This window comes from Styela clava, chromosome 13 (assembly GCF_964204865.1).
Source record: "Styela clava chromosome 13, kaStyClav1.hap1.2, whole genome shotgun sequence".
Lineage (NCBI taxonomy): Eukaryota > Metazoa > Chordata > Ascidiacea > Stolidobranchia > Styelidae > Styela > Styela clava.
The window spans coordinates 15,207,652-15,233,284 of record NC_135262.1 but is presented as its reverse complement, the minus strand read 5'-3'; the positions used below and the strand labels follow the sequence as shown (position 1 = coordinate 15,233,284).

Sequence of the window (25,633 nt, the reverse complement as noted above, 5' to 3'; positions counted from 1 at the left end):
TAAAAACGCTCCAAGAGCCCCGACAAAGTCGAAAAAATAGAAGATGGTTGTGTGTGGAAGCGTATAAGTTTTAGAACTTCGTTTGTTTTTCATTACGTTGATATTTGATGGGCCTATGATTTAACCGATTTTATTTCAGTATGGTTTATGTACCAGCGGAAACACAGTTGAGTTTTGTCAAAACATTAAAGTATATTAGGTAAACACAGGTTATTTTCTATTTCCCATTTATTTCAATTTTTTTTTACCGATCCTTAAGATTATTTTGATTGATGTTTCTCCTCCGCTTGGTTAGTAAAGATGGGAACGACTGTTATGTACTGTCTATATCTTATCTCGATCACAAACATACAAAATAACATTTTGTAACACATTTATAAATTCAAAGATCAATATAGAATATATTTTATTATGTTATAAACGAGGTCGGAGTATTAGTGAATTTTTCTACATTAGACAAAAACTTAAAGATGCTCTGTATTGTTATCCAAATTTTCTCAGTCGGAAAATACGACAGTCTTCCAAATCTTGCGTATTTAAAGGCTTTGTAGTAAGAATGAAATTTCGAAAAAGTTTTGAAAAAGTATATGCCGTACAAAGACTCTCTTATAAAAAAGAGCGTTTAATTCTTTTGTGCAATTCAATTTCTGCTGTTTATTTGCCGAAGAGATTACCGAACAAACCACCTTGACCACCTTCGTGACCCCTATTGAAACTTCGTGATCCTATTGAAAAAAATATATACATAACAATATGCAATGATGTTCAAATGCTGGTTTGCCTATTGTGTTCTCTGTCAACTTGGCATTCCGATTTTATTGTGAAATCTATGAAAGGCTATGCCTTTTTCCTATTTTTTAACCAAATGAGGCCGAAAAGGAAATATTTAGGATATGAAGCTGGGAAATTTTTTTTTTTTTTGGCTTTTGCATGTTGGTCTTCTACTGTGACATTCCCTAATAATTGAGGGTGAATAATCTATAATAAAGTTATGTAAAATTGTTAAAAAAATAAGAATTCCAAGTCTTTTGAGTCAAGTCTCTAAATTTTTCTTTTATTTTCATTTTTAAATACTTACGTGTTTGAGGGCATTGTTGTTGAGTCCAATTGTCGTCGTACCAACCAACTGTACATCCTCCGCACCTACTCACCCGACAATGAAGATATCCACATTCGTATTGCATGCAATAGCTAATTTCTTGATCGCATCTAACATTGGCAGGTGGTCGATCGGCGGGGCAAACACCTGGTATAGACAAAACATAGCATATCCAATTAAAAATTTATAGAATTTTGTATATATGTCACAATACGCCCACAGCTAAGACGCCATTATATCATGCATATTTTGAGGAAGGCGCACCTTGTCAGCAAATAATTTCATTAGCCATATGTCAGCGGCGAAAGGTGTTCCTTTATACTTCTATCCAGTTCCAGATTACAATAAAAATTACTGATATCGTAAATAAGCAAAAAGAGGCCGGCACCATATTTTTTACAGCAAACTGAAACAAAAAACAGTAAACTTACACGATTTTGTTACGTATTTAGCTTCGTGATGGTAATCTTTAAAGGCAAAATCACAAAACTGTCCGCAAATATTTTCACATTTTGCAAGAAGATTGCCATGACATATGTGACTTCTCGCGCTACAATAATCTGGACAATGTCCACATTTTTTTCCTCCGGAAGAAAAGAGTCCGCCGCTGCCACCGCCGCTGTTGCCACCAAGCATAGATAATAGAAAGACCAGCCCAAAATCAACTATAAAATAAAATTAAAAAGTTATCCGTCATCTAAATTTATAAAAGTAGTTGATGTATATGTTGTAGTTGATGTACGAGATGCCTATATGTTGAAATAGTTAGGAGTGTATTAATTCTATGGTTTTTAAGTATGCGTCTAAGTTAGACAATGATATTGAAGTGATCTGCATCAACGTTTTTGAAATTGACAACTCCATTAAACATCTTTCATTCAGACTATTTCCAAATAAAACCAACACAGCAGCTTTTCATGCTAAGACATTTATACTGAAATAAGAATGAAAAAATAATTCGAAACATTAGGAAAATTGCCACAAAAGATTGGTTATATTGAAACTGCTTCTTCTTTTATGATTTCTATCTATAACAATATTCATAATACCACAACCGTTTCATATTACTACATAATGTTATAAAAATGAACAAATAATGACACTTTAATATAACTGAGATATACTAAGCGTCAGTTGGCGATCTATGCGTATATATGTTGAACAATCTGCACTACATATTTTTACAAAAAAATTCTATCCACGGAAAAAAATTAACAAACAAGGAATTATTTGTATGAATAGCATTTATCTACGTACGCCCTTTTTTGGGAGGATCCGTTGATTTATCCACACATTCTGTGCCGCAACCAGTTGAACAACATATTTTTCCGTCATCACATTGACTAGTAGCCGTGCAGCCTGGTTCAATTGCTTCACAAGTCTCCATTATATCAGGGTATTCGCACATCTCGTCAATCATCGCTCCTTAAGTTTTAAGTTGCAAGTTACAAAAATAAACAAAAAGAGGTTATCGTATTGAAATCATTCACATATAGGGAGAGAAAACGTTGGTAATAACTATACCTATTGCAAATAGTTTTATAACTTTTGGAACAGTTTAATGACCAATTTTAATTATTTAATTACTTTATCAAATCGCGACAACAATAAAGGATTTGATAATTATCCAATTACAGAAACATGACATAATTTCATTTAAAAAAAAAAAAAAGATTAAACATGAATCAACTTACTATCTTTACAATCATCGCCCGCGTATCCGGATGCACAAGCACATCTGAATCCATCATCCGCGTCATTTATGCACAATTTATTCTGGTCTGTGCACGACTTTTTGTTGGCTTCAACGGAACAATCTAGGCAAGAACAATTAAAATTGAGTTAGTTAGAACGTTTGAGTTCTGTGTTAAATTGTGTGACTTCTTATTTAATTTATATGATTTGAATTTTTGAAGATACCAAACATTATTTACAAAATACGACAAAAAATATTATTTATTACCCTACTGCAAAGTAGATCATTATTTTACAATGAGTGCTAATAAAGCTTGAATTAATTGCAAAGGATTGGAAATCCAAAAATGAAAAAAAAGTATAACGGAAATACAACGTCATCGAAAAAATCTAAGATATAGGAAAACACCTGAACATGATATAAAACCCTTACTGTGTTTCACATAGAGTGTATGCTTCGATTCAAAACACAGATAACGTAAACGCAGATAACTCTGTTGGTTTTTCGTTCTTAGAAGTAAGGAGCCTTAAGTTTATAACTAATTTTATTATCTGTATTCTTTTTTGTTCATATCGAAAGGAAAAAAGTTCGAAAAACGGTTTCAAGTTTCAAGGCATTTTACGAATTTAGTGATGTCGTCTGACTGACACGGACGGGACTCACATAGATGAAAATGCGATAAGAAATTTCGAATATGCGCGTTCTGTATCAAGATGTTCTCGGCGGTGTCTGGTACCAAGGTATCCGTTACGATGAAAAATTTCAAGAGTAAAATTGTTTTGTATAATATATAAACAAAAAAACATATCCGGTTTATTGTACAAGAATTTGCTTCTTACGAGAAAATCATTTTATCGAGGATTTGTCGTTGTTTTGGGCGGTTATTTCTAACATATACTACGAATAATTAATTGTAAATGTAGTCACTGTAAAACTAATATATTTTTTAAATAAATTTTATCTTTTACAATTGAATTCTCGTAGCACCTTATACCTGTAGCAGTATGGCACTTTGAATTGACTTAGACTTCCTTATTTATATTGTATTACTTTTTGAACGGACGAGGACAAACATATTTACGTACTTGTACTACAATGGAACCCAGTACCAGTACGCGACTGTCGCTAAATCGTTTTGCCCTTGGGGTGTCTACGCCAAGTACCGAACGACATCAGTTTCAACGTGTTCCCTAATTAATCTTGACTTAAAAACAATAAAAAAAATACCTATTTAGAAACCTCATTAATGTATTCATAACCATCCCGTTTATGTAGGTATAGTGCACGATAATTGCACGATTAATAGATTTAAACCATATAAAAACAATATTTTACTGTTTCATTGGCATTTCGTCACTCTTGTAGAAAAAATGATACATTGTATATTTGTTTTATCAATCATTTTTACTTTATATATGTTAGGCTACTTTCAGTTAATCATTTCTAAAGACTGCTTTTTCTTTACTAAAATATATTGTAGGGTTCATCTGCTGGCACTATGCAGTACTTAACTATTTTATTTGAATGTTTGGAGTTTAGAATAGACCCACTATTTATTTTAATACATTGAATCCAACTTACGAAGCTTTGTCTACTTAAGTTGTTTGTTATAGAATATTAAAATTTTTTAATTAATGTAAATAATAATTAAATCGTTTGTGACAATTTGCAAATATGAATTATTGTCAAATTCATTCAAGCTTCTTTTGTCGAGCAATTACTAAGCCCATTAAATCGTTTCAATTATATAAATATTATTGCAATACAGTATAAATATTTTGAATGATATCGAAAATTAACATTAAAAGAATTTTTTTTAGATCTAGGTTGAAAATATCTAAATTTTTCTAGCTTCGTGATACATTTTCCTGTGATTAAAAAACATTAATAACCCTGTTTACATACCTTTCTTTTTGCATACAGAACCACATCCGTTTTCATTTGAGCAACAAATTTCATCAGAATCGCAACTATTGTCAATAGCGCATCCATCAATGACTGTACATAGTGACGGAAATTTTGATGTTTTTGGCAAAGGGCACGTGCTGTCTACGTACCTACTTTCGTCGACTGCAAAGCAAAAATTTTAGGGAGAATAGGATAATTAATTCCAAAAGGTTACAATATTCGATGCTAAATGCTTCAATTAATATACTACCAACATTATTCATACATTTTATTTCATATTAAAAGGGTTTTCTTTCTGATAGATACTGTTCATTTGCAAATCACCAATACAAAAAAAAATTATGAATGGGCTCACTTAAATTAATACCCAAGAACTAGAAGTACAGTTGGTATGAAATCTTTGGTCAAGGTGTTGAGAAAAAACACAGTTCATACTAAAGTCGCAGGTGATTTGCTGTAAATGAACTTGATAATAATGTTATTAGGAAGAATCCAATCCGCGAAAACTAAATGCTGGTTGATACGATAATTCTAGATTTTAAAAAATAAAGACTTATGGACTTGAAAAATCTACTTACTTGTTTTGCATTCATCTCCTGTATAACCTCCCGGGCAAGAGCAAACTCCCTCTTTTAAGGCTGGTTCAAATTCGTAGCATATTTCTCCAGTATTGCATTCGGCGGTCTCATCGCACTCTTAAAAAAATTAATAGGGTATTTTGCTTCACAAAAAAACGATGTTTAGATTGATAATGCATCAATATTTGTTACTCTGACTGGAAAGATTCAGCAAATCATATTTTATATTCAGAATGAATTTCCACCATTAACATGAATAATTCAAATGACAGACATGTACGAGCAATATTTTTACATATGTGTAATTGCTGACAAGTAAAATTCCTTCCCTCAAGCACATGTACTTGCTTATATATCGTCCACGTTACTTACCATCAGCATAAGCCGAAGAAAATAAAAGTGCAGCAGCAAGCAAGAGTACTTTCATTTTTGCTCTCCGTTCATGTACGATACCCAAATTCGAATGCAAAAGTTTCAGTGTAACATTAGTATATCAAAAAGGAACATAACCCCGGGCTAACAATCAAAAATTTTCATACGTAGCTTCAACGAGAAAAATACTACTTTTTTCTCATTATGCTTCACATGGTTCATTACAGACCAACTATGTATCACGATACATCTACGGCCAACAACTGGCAAGATTTGAAAAAAAACAAAGGTATCGTGTATGGCGCGATTTGAAAACTTGAAATATGTTTTCAGTTTTTTTTGTATTGATGAGAATTTATCTTATTACTTTTAACAGTGTACCCTTGCGTGGCTGTCACCGGCATAACCATCAAGAAGATAATTGTTAACAGAATGGTTTGAGTAACAGATGCGCCCAAGGGCGAAACACATTAGCAATCTCCCTGTCATGTTCTTGACAAGTATGCTCTACATCTTATCCGTTTCGCTCTTGTGATTGACAAAAATTGTTCTCCTTATTAACAAACGTAGGATGCTCTACATCTTATCCGTCTCGCTCTTGTGATTGACAAAAATTGTTTTCCTTATTAACAAACGTAGGAGGACATAAAATTAAAAGAAGAAAAGACCTGACATGACAAAAGATATCACACAGTTACTTATTTATGGTATGAAATCAATGATTGTTGGATAAATCAGCGTCAATTCCGGTTCCATATTCGATTTTGTAATATATAATTTAAAAAAATTGAAAACTGAAATTAGATCATGTTTGAATACGACGCATTTCATCGCATACTTTACGTACGTACCCACGTATCGTGTTTTATTTTTATAGTCAATTTAATATTCTCGCTGACTTGAAATGAAATATGCGACTTTAGACTGGCTTTTATGCATTAAACATATCGCCTAAAATAGCGTGTTCTGCCTTATAAAGAATTAATTTTCCGAATCATTTTCTTTTCTAAAGAGATACAGTAGTATAGTTTATTCCGCAGGGTCATATTTGCTACAAATTAATATTTCATTTCAGTTACTTCATTACTCAATATCAAGCGTAGTTAATGCAAATTATTGGCCGGAAAATTATAGTGAATTCACTGCCGTTCTATCGCAGTGAATCACGAAATTTTTAATCTAGGCCGATTAAAAAGATTTATAAATAGCTGTGAATAAGCAGAAAACTAGGTTACGTTATCATTCACGCCAAAGTGATTTTATTATAACTAATTGGCTTATTTTTTACAATCATGTCAAATCCAATAAAATCGAGAAAAGGACAAAATTTGTCTCAAAAAACGGGGAACAAAAAAGTACAAGGTTTTATAAAATATGAACTAATATATATGAAAAGAACTGTAACGTCATTATAAACAATTCGGATAGTGCTATCATGATTAATTAACGAATTTTTATTAGCCGTTTCAGGATGTCGAAATATAATTTCTGGAAAGACCGGCCCCTTTAAAGTTTCGAATCTTTGGTAAAAATAGTTCAGAAGCCCCGCTTCAGATATTAAGTTATATGTTCATGTTACTCATGTTCGGATAAACTGGAGACTGACCTTGCAGTGCTGAAATCAAGTTAAATTCAGCCTTCAAACTATCTTCCATATAACGCTCCAGAAAGGGCCGCCGTGGCGTTATGTTCAACCGAGGAAGTCTATTATTGTGTATGCCCCTCAAGAGGCCCTTAATCTATATAACGAGCTGAGAATAAAAGGTTTTTAGCATCCAAGCTCTTAGCAAAGACCAATCCAAAAAGATTTAGTGAAAGAGCCTAACTAGTATCGATGGAACAATGCTTTATATAACAATCGAGTATATTTGTCTAAGTCATGACGACATTACCATAGGGTTGTATGAAGCGATGATCGACTAGTTTCATATCTCTGTTGAAGTTACACTGTGTGGGTATCAACAAGTTTGAAGTTATTATCGATGTACGCTCTGTCAAGCGAACGCCGGCGATAAAGGTGGTATTTCATGGGAATGTCACTTCTGTTTAGGTTTTCAACAGCTTATGTTAGGGTTTAAAACATAAGTTAAGTTATGGAGATAAATTCGTATACTTCGATATCAAGTCTGAGTGATGTTTCTAGCAGTGACTACAGTTTTAAAAGGTGAGTTAAATTCATAGAAATCATTATCTTTTCTCATAGAGAATAATTATTCAATACATTCTAATTCTACACTACCACATTACTTGCTTTGTTTTATAGTCAATCCAGATATTCTAAATATTAAGTTAAGTAAGATCTACCTAAGTATCTATTCGCACCGTTATTATTGAAAATACGTTTTCAAAGTAGCATCCAGTCTTTCCATTATTTAAAGGTACAGTATATAATTAAAGTAGTGTTATTTAAACAATTCTTTTGTGTATTATAACAATATTTTGTACCAGTGGCTTCATAATTAAAAGGACGCGTGCTGGTTTTAAATTTCTGTTTTTTCGTTAACACCAAAAGGACGGACAACGAATGAGGTTTCAGAATAATAGGAAGAATGGGCTTGTATTTTCAGCATTAGGCCTTTTAGTTCAGTTTTAGACCTTTCGGTTAATATATGGACAATTCCCCCTTTTCATGGAACCCTATATCGTCACAAAATTGGATCCTGTTTTCGAAGTCGGTAGAGGGTAGAGATAGATTTTATTGCCAATATTAAACATGGAGTGGACATATCTCCCCATTATTAGCTCTGTATTTGCACAAGGGATGCGTCTACTTTTCAGGTACATGTAAGTTAGTTGTATGTTTCTTCTAGTTCATACTGTTGACATAACTTTATGTTAGATCCATGTTTAAACTGTCAAATAATCCACGCGTATAGTACGAATTGGGTACCGTCGAAGCGTGGTACATGATAGCGTAGAAGTCCTTTCGTTTGTACGTTGCTAAGGTGAACAACATTGTTGACTTTACATCATGACATATCTCTCAAACGACGTCGCTTTAATATAACACGCCTAATATTACTTCTCATGAAGTTCTTGCGGCATAAGTCTTTTCCTGAAAATCATCCTAATCTATAAGACATTTCTGTATTATACAATAACTAAATAGGAAAAAAAATATGATCTTCATGTCATTGGGACATAAAATCAATAAGTATAATCACATTTGCTGTTTGAATCAATAGCTCCTGGTTGAACACGAGGTTCATATTATTTTTTTGATGGGTTCAGGACAGAAGTGTTTGAATCACAATTTTTCTTTGATTTTTGTCCCGAACGATATTTCTCAGTGGTTGAGAAAAATATTAGAGGAATATCGCGTGACTTTGTGGTTCTGTAATAATTATCGGTTATAATGACGCAGGATGAGAAGGTAGATTACACCACAAATGTGAATATAAACCACCTACTACACCGACATTATAATCTAGTAACAAGTCAACGGTACTGTTTGAAGATAAACGTATATAACCATGTTGAAGGGTTGCTATTCGCTCAAATTTTTAGACAATAAATCAATTTATTATATACTGTATCATCTGATCACTGTCTGAGTATGCAGTACTGGCTCCCGCAACCAGTGCTATTATCTTTTCATAAAATTTTCCATTCGCTTGTTTTGGAACTCTTTGGAACTCTTCCTCGTCTTGCATAAAATCCTACTTAATAGTTCGATTTTTAATGAATTTTTAGTTATTGGTGAGCGCAAATTGCACTTCATTCACCGCTCAGATAATATATTTAGTCTATGTGTGGATAAATAGGTTTTATAGTAATTATAAAAGAAAGAAATATTATTAGTAATAACACAGCAAATACAAAGCTAAATTACTCCGCAAAAACAGCATATTTCCTCTCTTGGGGAAGGTTTATATAATTCATACTTGATGCTAAATATTTATAGTTCGGACAGCCACATTCGCCTGGAAGAACATATAAAACTGCATCATCTTCATAAATTACTTCACCAATTTCAAACTCATGTTCCTATGCGTATAGACCAGAATGAAAGCAAAGAAAATGAAGGTAAATATGGTTCCATTACATTTGAACCCACGTACATTTGAACCCGTAATTTGAACCCACGACAATTGCATCTGCACACTATTGCACCCATGGAAATTTGCACCTACTAAATTTGAACCCATAGTAACCCTACCCATGGATTTTAGCACCCGCATATAGATTGAACCCGCGGATATAGGGGTGCAAATGTAGGGTGCGAATGTAAGTGGGTTGAAATGTGCTGTCATCGTAAATTTATACAGTCGGTTCTCTAGTCATTCACATTAACAAGTCGACAAATACAAAAAATATTATATTAATAAAATTGTGGCCTATGTATGCCCCTGATAGATTGTGCTGTTCAGACCGAGTTTATATACGGATCATATTTGGCATTGAACAATCGATGTATCGGATTTTAGATATCTGACTTTTAAAGCAGGCTTTTGCTTTGGATTATCTCAAAAAAACACCATGAGACTGAGACTTTGTCATCATCAACAATTCTAATTTTATTTTATTGGAAAACAGACTTTTTTCTCATTCCCCAAATGACATTTATAAAGGAACTTGTTTTAACGCTAGGCATCATGCAAGTAAAAAGAAGAAAGTCATTTATCTTCCGATATTTCGGGGACTACCATTTGAAAAAATGACTGAAACTGATAAAATTATGTATGCAGGACACAACTGGAGTACACAACCAGTAATTGGGATCCATTGTGTCTAACTAATTTGAAGTGACGTTAAAATAATTGTTTAGTTATTTCTTACGGCTACGTTACTTCTTTTGTTAATTTTTTGATCCTGAAAGCATTATATGTATATGCATATTAATTAAACGCCTATATGTACGTTAAAAAAAAATATTAATGAATTTCTAAATCAGTTTGAATTTTTTTTCATTTCAGGGATACCTTTGCAAAAAAGTAAAGATGACAGCTCCGAAAAAGTTCGACAAAAAGCAGGAATGATGACTTTGGCAGAATTTAAAGTAATAATATCATCCATGTTGGGAACAAAAAAATGGAATGATCAAATGGAAATGTTGTTTTACAAGGTTAGTTGTCCGGCTATAAAGTTGGCGGGGTAATTTGCTTTTAGCTTACTAGATAATCACCTTTGCCATGCAGGTTAACACTAACCATATATAACGATTCGTATACTGATGCGACGCCGCATTCTATTGTTATTCGGCAAGTTCAAAATTTTAAGCGACACTTGAAACGATTGACGCAATTTAATTTTTTCTAATACCATAGAAATGAAGCCAAACCAGACGCGATTGACTATTTTGATCGTGAATTGGCTAATTTAATTGTTATGTTATGAACCCATTCGGGAATTTAGGTTAGGGAACATATTTTACAAGAATTAACCAGTGTTTGGTGCGAAAAAAATGGTAAATATAACGTCTTTTATTGCGATGTTTCCAATCCCATTTATGAAATTTTCAGTTTTTCGAATACGTATTGAGGTACATGCAGCGTAGAATTGTTTTGTTTTAGACCAATTAGGAAAGAACAGGAAGAATGTAGTTGATGTTTCATTATTTCTGATATTGTTTTAAATAAGATTTTCTAAATCGTTATGAATTTATGTTGATATTTAATGTTACACGTTCACATGTAGTTCAGTCCATCTAATTTAACACGTAACCATTTTCCGGAAAAGAAAACCTGTTTGTAGCAGACCACTCCGTAACTTCTAATGGTATAAACAATAATAAAAAAAAAAAATTTGCACGGTTGTTAAGACAAATCGTCATGCTTGTAATCATCACGAGCGTTCGGTCAAACTCTGTTGGCTTCCACCGACGGCGGCCACGGGTTGATGACACATGCAGTCGCCAACAAATGACGATATTTAATTTTATTGGAGCAAAAATGAAAATATCATATTCAAAAAGATTTTTCAAGCTTTCCAAGCCAGTTTCATCGCGACTAAAACCGCGAAAGTAACGGTATATCGTCTCAATTACGTCATGTTGATATACTTTTTTTTAAAGGATACATTGTGTTGGGCATTTGCATATAGAAAAGGATGCCTTTTTTAACTCGATGAATTTAAAAACACATGATATGTAATGAATTCACGTTCAATTATCTTCCCTTTTAAGGTTGATACGGGTTGTGATGGATACGTTGATTGGAATGAATTTTGCACTTATATGCTCTTACAAATGCGAGAACTGGAGCATATACAAAATGCGAAATTGAAACCCTTCACTACGGAAGCAATAGTAAAACGAGCTTATCATAATAAGGTAACCGTATACATTTAATCGGAAATTTGGGTGCCACTTACATACTTCAACTTAGAATAGTTTACATGCTTTGCGATATAAGATACATAATTTATGTTAATAATGAGATACTAACTGCTCTGACCAGCCCCCAGGTGGAATAAGAAAATATGGCACGTGTTCAACAGTTCAACTGGTATATATTTATCCCAATTTTCATAGTTGTTTATATAAAATGCGATACTTCTTATTAAAATTAAAGTTACCTTATAACGTAACGTCGTCAATTTCTCAAATCCTAATTTACAGCAAGAAACAACAACTAAAATGTTGTTGGTTGAAAATCCAACCCGAATAGTGAATATCAGTAAAGTGGGTGATATTGGTGTCTACGACACAGAACTTCGTCTGTTGAAGGTAAGTATCAAATTCTGTGCGTTTGTACTTTAATTGTAATTCCAATGCAAATTTATATGTCACAAAGAACAATCGTTTATATGATATACTATTAATGTTTATAACTTCCCAGAGCTCTAATGTGCTAAAACAATTCAGAGCAAGGTCGCATTCTCTCAAATTAAAGTGAAAACATTGCTGACGGGAGAGTCGAAAAAAAAAACACTGGCACGCTAAGAATACTTTATGATTCTATTGTTACGACACAAAGGTTTGTATATTATGGTACTGAGGCGGCGAAATGGATGGATCGAAAGACGCGAAATGTCAGTAAATTATGGGCAATTTCAAATTCTAGGTATTAAATGATATGATGAAATCGTTGAAATCTCAATATCTCAAACTGAAATTAAATATGATTTTGTATGCTTTTGAATACGATAGCATCGATAACCTTAAGACCAGCGCGTAGATCATCTTATGCAGTTATAGTAGTTAAGACTGTTTTCACGCCCCAAACACTCGTAAACGCTACGCCGGTTTGCTTTCTCATCAAATATTGTAGCTCTATAGCTCTTATGCGTCAGCGTAGAAACAAGTTTTTGGAAAAGTGTCCTCTGAATTTGAATTTGTTGAATTTATATCTGAAATCAACTAATCATAAAATTTTGATATATATATTTGATTTACAAATATGTTTTGCTTTTGTAGAATTACAAACTTGGATCGAATTTCAGCGCTGACGATGCAGTTTCACGGCGTCGTTGCCATACGTGGGTGACTGATGGAGTCTATATGAGAAACGCACAAAAATTTGCCCTGACTACAACTAGCCGAGAAATCTATTTTTATGATACTTCAACCGCAACTTACTACGCAGAATTCTGCTTGTATGGTAAGGCTAATTTTGAGCATAAACAATCGGTTTATGATACCGATATGTAAGGCGGTGGATTGAAACCTTGCCTCGAGATTGCATTTGAGGTTTGACGAAATGCTGATATAATTTTCTATTACGTAACTGTTAGCGATCGATCAGCTTGCTTGATAGACACTGAGTAAAAATGCCTTAAATACCATATTGGTGGATATAAAATAAGGTCTTTTACAAATAATTATTGTGTTTGAGTTGCCACTCAGCATTTATCAAATATTTATAGAAAAAAAAAAAAAAACTAAAAACGACAATTAAAAAACTACGTGTTTAAAACTCAAGTGTACTATTTCGAATGCGGTTTAAAAAAAATTACATCGGCAATTCAGTTCTTCTTCTTTTTGGTTGCACAAATTAATTCTCTTTTTACATCTAAAAACTATTCTTGGAACAGCGTTGCCAGATGTTCCCAACTGTGTTAATTTCTGGTATGCCGAAAATGCAACAAATTCACATTCAATGCTATTATTTGGTGATGACACTGGATCTGTCCATATTCTTCATTTTCATTTCCCGCAATCCAGACTTTTTGAAAAACCATTCAGTCCGCAACAAGGGACACAAAGAGTATATTTCAATGTGAGTATGTATTATTCTTTTATATTGTAATTGTTACGTACCTTAATATTATTGGAGGATAGTCAAGCAAATAATCAATGCAATAGAATCATTTCTGAATAAAAGTCCGTTTTCACTCAAGGATATAAAGGAACACAAACGATATGTTACATATGAGTTTATTCCCAATATTCATGAAGAAGTTATTCGAAGAGTGATGTACGTAGCTGACGGTGACGTCATCATTTCGTCATCAGTGTCGTCAAGCACATCCGTGGTTCTCATGGACTTGAAAAAGAAAAAGAAGACATATATCTACAAAGTAAATAAGGTAATAATATGCCTTTATACGCTTGCCTTGTTCAATCTTTTTTAAAAATGAAAAAGATTTCGTTTTATTTCTGCAACAAATAAGAAAATTTTAAAACTTGCGCAAATTATGAGCGTTGAAACAGAACTGTGACAATATATATAAACAATAGAAAATTTTGCACTAGCGTGAATGACTCGAATCCATACGTTTATCAATCACTTGATCGACCATTCACAAATCTAATATAAAAACAACCCATTGTCACACTGCACTTGTTTTTTTTAACGGAACTAGATTCTAATTGGACAAGCTGACATTTACAAAGAAATTTATTTATTTCAGGGGGTAGAATGTTTTGACTACAGCAAGAGTCTAAACGTTTTGGTTACGGGTAGTCTGGATCATTTTGTGAGAATTTGGAATCCATACGTTGAAGCTAAACCAATATGTTTACTTCAAGGCCACAGTACAGGAATATGTGATGTTGTCATCAACCGTTCTTATGCGCAGATCATCAGCTATTCAAAAGACGCGGTAAAGTCTTTTTATTAATTTGATAGAATTCCATCATTACTAATAGATTTATTTTGGAAATTGCCATACCCACTCGTCAAATGTGGAAAATATATTCATGTCGTATATGAAACCTAAAATATAAAACATCGCGATATATACTATGTTTGTTTTTACGGCGAAACAAAGGTTTAAATCTTCAAAAAAGACTTTGTATGTATCCGGCCCACATTATCGTTTACAAACCAAACAAAGCTTTTAAAAACTTTCCCTTTCCCATTGTGTTCCCTTCACAAGTGGCCAAAGATCTGCACCCCCTTAATATTGAACGGTGTTTACATTTCGTCTGAATATATACGATCGCAAAGCAAAAATGAAAGAATGAGATAATGCAACACAATACACAGGCAATTCAAGAGTCCTGCTGCACACTAACACAAATGTAATTCTGTAGAATGTATTTGCTGTAAAATGCTTGTCTGAGGTAGTCTGACTTTCGTCAGACGAAACGTCCCAGAAAACGTTAGTGTGCAGCAGGGCACTTGAATTGCGTAGTAAAGTCATGTTTATTCATGCTAAAGTACCCTTGCTCTATACTGATCCTCTATAGCATGAAGGCATAGAGGAAGCATAGGTATGTATGTAGTCTCGCGTAACCCCAGCTCATAATTAGAATACACAGGCTTTTAATAAAAAGTTGAATAAACTTACGGCAACGTAGAACGAATAATAACAAATATGGCTTGAGTTGGAATTCTCCATAAACCATAATTGATCATTTCCACTAACCCGTTTCCTGATTACAGGGTGATTGGGAATGTTAGAACAATTGTAGTGTTCATCCATGTTATAGTAAAGGTATTTCTAAATTAAAATTGATTAATTGTCTGTGACCTGAGTGTGGAAACTTTAGAAGCTATTACAATTAACGTAGAAAAAAGTTTCGTTCGATTATTTTTGGAAAGTCTCATAACTTAACATAGAACTTATGAAAACATGAATGATTGGTTTGCTTATTAATCCGAATACCATTATTATTCTGAATTGCAGGAGAGCAATGCTCAAATGTATGGACACGAAACCAAAACAAAGTAGAATCATATCTTTCTCACTAGCCGTAGTCTTTCCTGTCATCAAGTAGCTAATCCGCTGACCCCTAAATCGCTGAAATGCGACCGCGGAACCGCCACACGGTGCGCAATTTTCAATAATACTGAATACACACAATAAAGTGAAAAACAAATGCCACAGCCTTCTAGCGACAACAACAATCTTTAACCATTGGAAAGAAGCATTTGATCAAATAATTAAAGAGAAAAGCACAACAGAATAAAAATAACAGCAACAATTTAATAAAACGATCCATAGATCCACTTCGTCTCTAATTACTCATTTCTCAAATGATACGTCCACGATTTGATGTATTATTGCTTGTTGAATGTACTTTTGTATTTGGTATTTACACAGGTTATCAAGGTATGGGATATTAAGGAACATTATTGTATACAAACTATAACACTGAAAATCCCATCAGTACAACCAGGCCGTATTCCAGATCACGGTGAGTGTGCTCACTCCAGAAATAATCTTTTTTTTTGTTTAAATTTGGCATTGTCACAAAATATTGAAACATTCTACACTGTTTCCAGTCTCATAGCACAAACAGTAATAAAATAAAACTTGTATCACATTGCAGGCGAATTTCCCATAAGCCTTTTCGAGCGACCACATAACCTGATGTTAGTTTCGTGCAATGATTGTATAGCTTTGTTGAAAATGGGAAAATTAGAACCAGCACCTGAAGCCCCAACAACTCACAAAGCGGCGTTATGCAATGCAATATATAATGATCTATTTCATCAGGTATGAAGGCATATTTTAAATTGAATGTTTCTATAACTAGTCTATACTGAAAACGTTATTTATTCTCCCTCTTTCCGTCGTAATACTCTTTTCCCGTGTATTGACTATATTCACAAATATCTCATTAAAGTTTTATATAAAATTCATTGATTTTACAGGTTGTAACAGCAGCTGACGATTCAACTGTCACAGTGTGGAATGTAGAAAATGGAACAAGATCTCTGAAATTCAGCAACGCTCACGAGAATGAAGAAATCACGTGTTTATCTTTTGATAAGACATACAGGCGACTTTTCACGGGTGCAAGAGATGGATCAATGAAGGTGAATAATTTAATAATTTTCATGTCAATTTGCTCTAAAAAGTAATCATCATGGGCGACCAACGAAGTGAAAAACAATAAAGAATCATGACTTTGGAGCAGTTTTAACCTGTTTAATTGATTAGGAAATACACAAAACTAAAATTTTACAGAAATATTCTTAATAAAAATCCCAAGTTAAAAAGATAGGAACATTTTATGTAAACAAATTAGGCAGCCCAGAATGAAATTATCCTAGATTTCAAATTGTTGGTACAAATTAGCAATAAACATTATAACATTTATTAACGATTTCCATGAATTGATTTTAAAAGTTCTATCTTTGAATGTGAAAAATTCTGCAAATGCCATACAGTAATTTTATGACCCAGTTCCCGTACAAATAAGTTAATACCAATAATTAAAAAAAATGATGACTATTCAGATTAAATATGTTCAATCACGTGCTAATTACTTCCCGACTTAATTAAACTAATACCAGCTGGTTGAGCTAAAAAAAAGTACCGGAAAAAGCCGTAATTTTATTAGGATAAAACATTTTAAATTAAACATCATATCCTTTAGACATAAACGTCTTCAAATGCTTTGATTGAAACACATACATATAGAAAAAAGGTAAAAACTATACATAGAAGTGCGAATTTTAATTATTACAGAGTTACGTTGTTATTTATAAATCAAATCTTATGAACGTTAAATTGTTTAACATTAGAGATATAGTTAATGCTAATTTTGAGGCGTTAATAATATATGCCTTTAAAATAATTATTACAATTAAATCTATTCAAATACAATTATCTAGGTAATAATCGGAAATTTGAGCTTATCAATTGCCCGATGACGTAAACCAAATTAAACTTACATAAATAAACCAAAACTAGGTAGCATTTCCTTAAGTTTTAAATTTATTTAATTTTCTAACTTGGAACTGAAAAAAAAACCGATTATAAAATATTTTCTTTTTGTGCATAATCTAACAGGCGTGGAACTTTCAAAATGGAAACTGTTTACACGAGTTTGAATCTGTTACTGAAGCGGAGGTTACTGGTATTATGTCCTTTCAGGACCAAAAAATACTTGCTGTTGGTTGGAGTCGATGCATTACATTGTACGACGATTCGGATCCTGATGTAAGTCTTATTGACGTTTGGTACTTATGTAACTTTTATCAATCAGAGCGATATGATATTGGATATACAAGGGTGACCCCAAAAATGGATAACTTCCGTGAAAATGGAGTAAATTATCCGATTTTGTTTATACTTGAACTTCTGTTTGTGTATGATTGTACCCAAAAATATCAGGAATATTGGACGTTTTCGGGTACAATTATATACAAACACAAGTTTAAGCATAAACGAAATCTAATAAATAGAAGTTCTAAACATATTTATGAGTCCCGCATTTGAGGTGTCACGCTGTGTGTAGATTATAGTCATCCTCGAAAATAGATGCACAATCGATAGGCACATGGAGTATACCATAACGTCTTAACGATATTGATGAACTGGCTCCTGTGATATTAGTGATAGTAATAAGGAAAAACAACAAAATAACGTCTTACGTCATTGTGTATGGACTGTAAATGTTATCAAGGATCGCTTCAAGAATTTCGATCAATGAATTTTCTCGTGAATTTATGTTGAGCATTCTGCATCACTTCTTTCGGCGTTCCATGTAACCATACATTAATCGCGGCAAATTTATCTGACTGCTTTGAAGGAGGTTTGAATATATTACCTTTCAATTCTGTTATTATCAAAATTTCATGCTTTCGCTGTCTCATCGCCACTTGAAAGGGTCCAAATTATATGATCAAATCAAAAACATCAACTTCATACTTAACGTTATGGCTCATTGAAACTAGATATCTCACTCAAAGATTATGATAATAAAATACAGAGAAATAACAATGATCAAAGTATTAATAAAAAATAAATAGGAGTCCTATTACAGACTCGAATAAGAATTTATATATTCGCATATTTTATTGCAGATAGTATACGTAACTGCGAGTACAAATTGGAAAAGCGGACAGATTCATAAAGTGAGTATAACGTAGAATGTACATACAGCTTATGGTTAATGTTTTATATTTTTGTATTTAAACAAAATATAATTTTGACCACTTCAGGATGATATATTGACAATGGATCATTGTGACCCAAATTATTTAGCAACCGGAAGTTATGACGGAACTATAATTGTTTGGAACGAAGAAACACAACAGATCACGACAAAGCTTAGAGATGGAAGCAGGTAAACGATTTCATTGTGAGTTTTTAGATAAATGATTGGATTGAAATGCTTGTTGGCTAAAATACCGAAAGATTCAAAATATATATATATATATATTTCTTGTTGGAAGGAGAACAACTTCAGTTGAACAATTTCTTTTTTCAGTGCAAGGTCCGCACCGATTGAAAAACTTCTATTTCTTCAAGATAGATTTGCGAAAAAATATAAGAACGGTGCAGTCCTGCTAAGCAGTGAATGTGGGATAATTCATATGTGGTGTGTATTTGGTCACAATAATTTACTTGGTACGTATTCCCCTTTTCTTAGTCTTTCATTGTTTTCTGTTCCTGTTATTTTACTACTCCTACTCTCTACTCTTCCCCATTCGAAACAATTCTCACCATACTCCTACACGGGCCATATTTTTCATATTTTATCCGATTATTCATCTTCCTAATACCCTCCCCTCTTTATTTTTGTCACTTATTTTGCTCTTTCTGTATTTTCTATTTTCTTCTATTCGTAACTCTTCACTTATTATTGATCCATGTTAGTTCTTATTCATTCTCTCATTTTAGGAAAATTCTCAGCTGTAGAAAAATCAGATTTGTCAGTTTTGGGAATGTCAACTTCGCCCGACAATTCGGTTCTGATTACAGGGGACAGTGAGGGCAATGTGACGGTCTGGGACATTTCAAATCACTGTCTATGTGATATATCCGAGGTATCTGAGATACAATTCCATCAGGCCTAAGATAGATTTAACAATCAGATAGATGATTGTTGCACAGTTTTCACCCACTTAAGCAAAAATTACCTGTGAAAAATTTACAAATTAATGTCTAACCGTAGGAAGTTGAAGATACATTCAAAACAAAAACTGACAGCAACACAGTTGTTGACAAACCGGTTCACGGCATGGCAAAAATCGCTGTAGAGAATTGATAAAATAACGTGGTTTGGTGTGTGGAATTTTACTGCAATAAAATAATGTAAAGTGTTTTTTTTTCACCACATTCGTGTGACATATTTTTTATTGTTCAGCACGAAATGCTATTTTGCAAAGTGCTTTGTATTCCTCCTCCTAATAATAATAATAATAATAAAAGAAAAAGATACACGGAAGAACCAATGCATTCCTATTCAATACTTCAATAGAGTAGTAACCGCCGGTCTTTTATAAGTTTCGACAAACAATCTGAATAATCCGGAACGTTCAACTTATTACCTGTTCCTAAATCCGTTCAGGTAATGGCATTAATATAAGAGAAGTTGGTTCGTCACTTTATCCGTCTTAACCACTTTCTTCTCTCCGTGATAAATAAGAAGAGTTAATTCTACGCTATCCTGTCCGATTCTTTGATTGCAAAGTAGCCTACAATCTAATACTGATAGCTACAAATGAAACTTAGGATATGTTTGACATATGAGTTAGTATAAAACATAGGATCATTGTTTAATATAACCAAAAAATTTGTGCAGTGCGTGACAACAAAACCTCCACTAAAATATCGCTGGAAAGCACACGACAAGTCTATCGTTAACGTTAATTACATCGACTATGAACTCCAAGGATTGCTGGTGACGTCATCAACAGATAAAACAGCAAGATTATGGACTTTAGAAGGAAAGTTTGTTGGTACATTTGGACAGTCAAGAAAATGGGACCTAAAACGTCCTGCTACTTTTCAACACCCAAGGTACTTTTCAAAGAATCGTTTTGACATCAAAGAATAAGGGTTGAAACTTGATATTTTACGAAAATTTCACAATTTGCTCTGTTTTCTTAATTGTATAGTTATACAATTTAAATTTTTTGGAGTCGCATTAATGAATTCCTGGCCCATCATAAGTGATCGATTGCAAAAAGACCTTATTTTAAATATGTATGTTTCCGAATGGAGATGGTTTTACTTCAGTGCCTAATAATTTGACAATGACATACGTTCTGATTTAAACTATATATCTAACTACATATAGTATAAAGAGTCTAACCGTATGTAGACTACTATATATATACCCAATCTGAACAAGCTTCCAGTCAATAAGTTGTGGTTTCACATAATAATATAAGTCGTATAATTTCTTTTCTATCCCAGTAATAGATTTGGAAATTTTATCATAACTGTCACTAAAATATACTATATGCTTTTATATTGCAAGTATACTGTTCTTATTTATTTCTAATATTTTATAAAAAGAAGAATTATGTTTCTTTGGGCATGATTTTGACAAATATGATCAACAAGTTTGATGCTTTGTACACATTATAAAAAGAGTTATTGAGTGTTCAAAATCTTTTGCAGAAACCCATGGGGCGAACTTGTCGAAGATGTCCCAATTATTGATCCACTGCCTGATTTAGCGAGTAAGTTATTTAAATATTTATCTTCCATTTTTCAATTATGGATTTCAACTCTTACTTCAAAAGTGAAGCAAAACACGATTGTAATGAAGAATTTTGTTTCAATATTTTAGCTGAAGTAACAAAATCATCGTCCGAACAAAACTTACATGAGCTTGGTGCAGCTGAGGAGAAGAAAGAAATTGAAGAAAACAAAGAAAAGTCCGAGGGTAGGCTTGGATTTAATAAATACGATGAAAATCAGTTTTATTACTTTTGATGATCACTTCCATGGAATGCACCATCATTATTGTTTGAGTCTGAACTAGTTAGCGCTGGCCTTTAAAAGATAAATATTTGAATCAAAGAAGTTGTCTACGATGAGAAATGCAGAGTTTGTGGGGCTAAGAATACAATCACGAAAAGTTACGTACTTAAGTTGCTTTATAGGTTAAAAAAATAAAATAATACATGCTTTAATTAAAATGATCACTTACTGATTCAAGTCGACTATTCGAACGATACGAACACAAAACCATAATCGTCACTTCGTTGAAAAACCCCAATCAAAATGCCTGAAATGTATCCCATATTTCCCGTTTTTTTGGCATTTCGAAGCAAGTTATTCAAGGGTATTGTTTGTTTTACTTCATTTCTATTAGATACGAAACAGGAGAACACGCCGATTAAATTTACACTTCCAAAAGTGGACGAAGACAACGACAAACTCAACCAAGTCGAAATGGCGACAGCTCCTCCACAGGATTCTACAAGAATTAATCAGAGACGTATGACGTCTCATCCTGACGTGAGTGGGAATCCAAGAAACGTGGAAAAAACAAGACTGAAATGGAAAGAATCTAGATCTACTACTATTGGCCAATTTCAACTTCCGAAGGTACTCAAAATTAAAAATGAAAACGACCTTAAGTACATTTACAAAGTCACGGCGCAATAGTGTGTTTACATAAGTAGGATGCCAACATTTTTTAAAATTTAAACATCCTAATTGCGACAAAATGGCGAATTTGTTCACATACTTTTCCATTTTATATATTACCTTTTTCGAAACGTAAGTTTACCTAAAATTTTTTTTCATGTTCAAGGAAAAAATACTTGGTGAAAAAGCAGAAAAACATCTTGCTCGACGGACAGTCACCAGACAAGAAAGACGATACAGAGTTGGATATATCGACCGAAACACAACTTCTAGATTCGGAAATTTATGTTCTCCATTCCAAGCTTTATCTATACCGGTATCAAATTTTTTATCCATCACTATATTCAAACTTCATAACTATATCGGATTCTGCAATATTGTTCAACCTACTAAAATTACCCGGAATATATATATATGAAATTCATATCCTATCTATTTGTATGTCTATGGAGACACTTCTGGTATGTAATCCCATTGTTTAGTATATATATATATACTTATCAAAAAATGCAATATTGTAAAATTCTTAAACTCAATCTTTTTAACATACAGGACACCAAGAAAATAGACTTTTCGTCGGGCCTACCTATGTCTCAACGTATGCAAGATCGAGGTAATGTATATTCATATTGCTGTTAATATCAGCAATAATATGAGACAGAAAAACTTCATTGCGTTTTGCTTAAAGTATTTTAAAAACGAAACGGTATTCTAACCCAGTGGTTCTCAAAACCTTTTTGCACCGTCGTCCGCCCCCCCCCCCCCACAGTACTTTTTACGTTATCATTGCCCCCCCCCCCCCCCCCCCCAGCATTACAACGAAACATGAAGTTACAAGCAAATTTATTGTAAATCTATGAAACGAATAGACTAATCATGGTGCATGATGTTTTTAATAAGACGGATTTCCAAATTTCAAAATAGTTTTTCATTTGAAGACATTTAGTCAGGTGCAATGTCAAATCATCACTTTCATCATCCTTCGAGTTGATGACCGCGTTCTTACCAAAAAAGATGTTAGAGTGGCGATAATTGCCGTTTTTTTTTTGCCAATGATGATTTTTCTGTTGCGCAAAATAGACGGTTCATGGCCGATACGAGTAATAACAAGGATTTGTTATAATAATTTAATTATTTTCAACATAACTTGCCGTTACACCTATTTACAATAATTTAAAAGTATTATTGCTCTTAACTGCAATCTGCGCACATAAAAATATGTGGTATACTGCCGGATTATAAGTAGAATTGATTCACATTTTGCGATCTTAGTAATTTGTTAAATTTGAGCCGCTCAGGATTATTTTCAAAATATCGCCGTTAGCAAAATTTCAAGGTCGACGATAAAATTTATTAGTTTTATATCATTATCACAATAAGGAAAGAAGTTGTATGCGTGCGACTCGTTCGTAATTGGATTATGCATAATGGAATGGACCAACTTCAGATGATTACGGTATAGTTTCCGATCGAAAATTCCGAAATTTTTCGATTTAACCACGTCTAAAAAAGAATTTTTATTCTGTTGCGGCACTTCAAACACAAAATTTATGCTTTTTTTATGTTTCATATATATATACATAGAATATGACACCGCTTTTTATTCTCAATATTCTTTTTTTCTAATTTTCCAGATAAAATGAGATTTGCTTATTGAATCCTTAGGGGTTGTATTTGTCGTCTCGTTTTAGATGATCGCATAATAACGAGTTTTCCACAGTTTATGCTCAGTTACGAACTAGAAAAAACTCTTCATCGACTTCCTCTGGCACATGTCCAAGGGGAATGAATGCTTGTGAGATAGGGAAAATTCGCGGAAATATAGTTTACCAATATAACGGTAATGCTAATGTTTACGGCCTAATTACCCTCGTCATACTGAAGAAAACTTTCGGCGATTTTAACCATATTTGATTTTTCGAGAATGCGCAATCGCCCCCTGTCGCCCCCTTTAAATTTTTTGTCGCCTGTTTCATCTCTTTCGCCCATTTTGAGAACCACTGTTCTAACCTATGGGATTGATAATTCTTCCACTTTTTGGTGGTACAGGTTAAAATACAATTAAGAATTTTTACTCAGCCCTTGAAAAGGAAAATAACAAGCAATAATAAATAAATAGTTCACTGGCCTTTTTTTTCAAACGTCTCAGCCTCCAGTCTAAGCCTTAATATAATAAGGAGCATTAATTTATGGAGTGAAAAATAAAGTAGACTAATTTCAGCTATCTAAACCCAGCTAGATCCAAATTCAGATGGCCAAGAACAGCTTTCAGTCTCTGTGGAGGATTTTGTATCATTTTTTATGTTGGATTGCGCAAAATTGATATTCAAAATTGTTATATTTTTAGGAATGGCATGCTTATCCGAAAAGGACCTAGGGAAACTACCTTTGAGTAACTTATTGGAAGTTGGTGACGAAAGTGAATCGGCAGTTGGGGTAGACCGACAAGGAAGAAAACTCTCATCCAGGCGGAATTTACGTCATGGATCACCACGTAGAGGGACTTTTCTTCCTCCAATAACTTCTCGAGCTTCATCTAGGACTTCTGCGAGCGATCGACCGGTTACCGGAAGCAGATCGACGTCCTCATCAATATGTGGAAGTAGATAATTCAGGCAATGACTAAGTAAAAGAATCAATTTATTCACGCAAAAATATTTGTGGAATATTTTGTTTTTTTTCTATATCAGAAATTTATATGTAAGATTCTGATCTACGAGTCGACATGTCGGTCGCATCTCCATCATCTCTTATAAAAATTTTCGACAGAATTTTTGACTTATACCTATTATACCCACATTATATAACAATACAGTTTTATTTTTTAAATGTTCAAAGCCGCGTTTTTATATTGTAATGAAATAGAATTATATTTTTACCAAGTTCAAGTCATGCTATCGATATTTTCTTGACTATATATTTTAATATATATAAATGCACTTCAATTTTAAATGATCTACTATTTTGATAAAACATACCTATGTTGTGTAATTTTACAAAATGTGAAGTCAACAAAGTTTTCACAAAAAATGGTTCAATCTCAATTATGGACTGTGGAGGGGTGGTCAACAGAGAATCCAAAGTGGATTGAAATAAATGATAGAATTGAGGGTGTTAGCTAAGGTTCGTGTCAACCCTTATACGGAATGTCGCAATAATTAGTAAACTCGTTTTTTCTTAGATGTTAAAAAAAATCAATATACACCTTTGATAAATAGTTTGTATGTTGTTGTATCAGATATGGAATATTTGAAAACATAATCTAAACGCTTCCTGATCTGATGTAGCAAGAGTAATGATTCCCATATT

At 33.2% G+C, this 25,633-nt stretch overlaps 2 protein-coding genes across 3 annotated transcripts; one reads left to right on the top strand and one right to left on the bottom strand.

The window, feature by feature from the left end:
- Window positions 1-389: 389 nt before the first annotated feature.
- LOC120332146 (uncharacterized) lies at window positions 390-5,813 on the bottom strand. The gene is made up of 8 exons (XM_039399328.2): window positions 5,654-5,813; window positions 5,282-5,398; window positions 4,701-4,865; window positions 2,794-2,916; window positions 2,357-2,524; window positions 1,531-1,764; window positions 1,079-1,246; window positions 390-725 (listed from the first exon to the last, which is right to left on the bottom strand). The coding sequence occupies exons 1-8, from the start codon at window positions 5,706-5,708 to the stop codon at window positions 655-657; spliced, it is 1,101 nt and encodes a 366-aa protein (XP_039255262.2). The 5' UTR covers window positions 5,709-5,813; the 3' UTR covers window positions 390-654.
- Window positions 5,814-7,546: 1,733 nt separating this feature from the next.
- Window positions 7,547-25,386, top strand: LOC120332929 (cilia- and flagella-associated protein 337-like). 2 transcript variants are annotated; one of them, XM_039400273.2, is made up of 24 exons: window positions 7,547-7,817; window positions 9,558-9,679; window positions 10,570-10,718; window positions 11,778-11,924; window positions 12,213-12,320; window positions 13,011-13,194; window positions 13,628-13,812; window positions 13,934-14,122; window positions 14,447-14,638; window positions 16,085-16,178; window positions 16,314-16,480; window positions 16,639-16,803; window positions 17,783-17,932; window positions 18,799-18,849; window positions 18,937-19,061; window positions 19,206-19,345; window positions 19,619-19,764; window positions 20,523-20,740; window positions 21,347-21,408; window positions 21,519-21,614; window positions 22,047-22,282; window positions 22,491-22,640; window positions 22,877-22,937; window positions 24,672-25,381. In XM_039400273.2, exons 1-24 carry the CDS (start codon window positions 7,747-7,749, stop codon window positions 24,932-24,934), a joined length of 3,471 nt encoding a protein of 1,156 aa, XP_039256207.2. In that variant the 5' UTR covers window positions 7,547-7,746; the 3' UTR covers window positions 24,935-25,381. The 2 variants fall into 2 exon arrangements, with proteins under 2 accessions (XP_039256207.2, XP_077975447.1); XM_078119321.1 differs by lacking the exon at window positions 7,547-7,817 and adding an exon at window positions 7,863-8,431 and having other exon boundaries at window positions 24,672-25,386.
- Window positions 25,387-25,633: the final 247 nt, after the last annotated feature.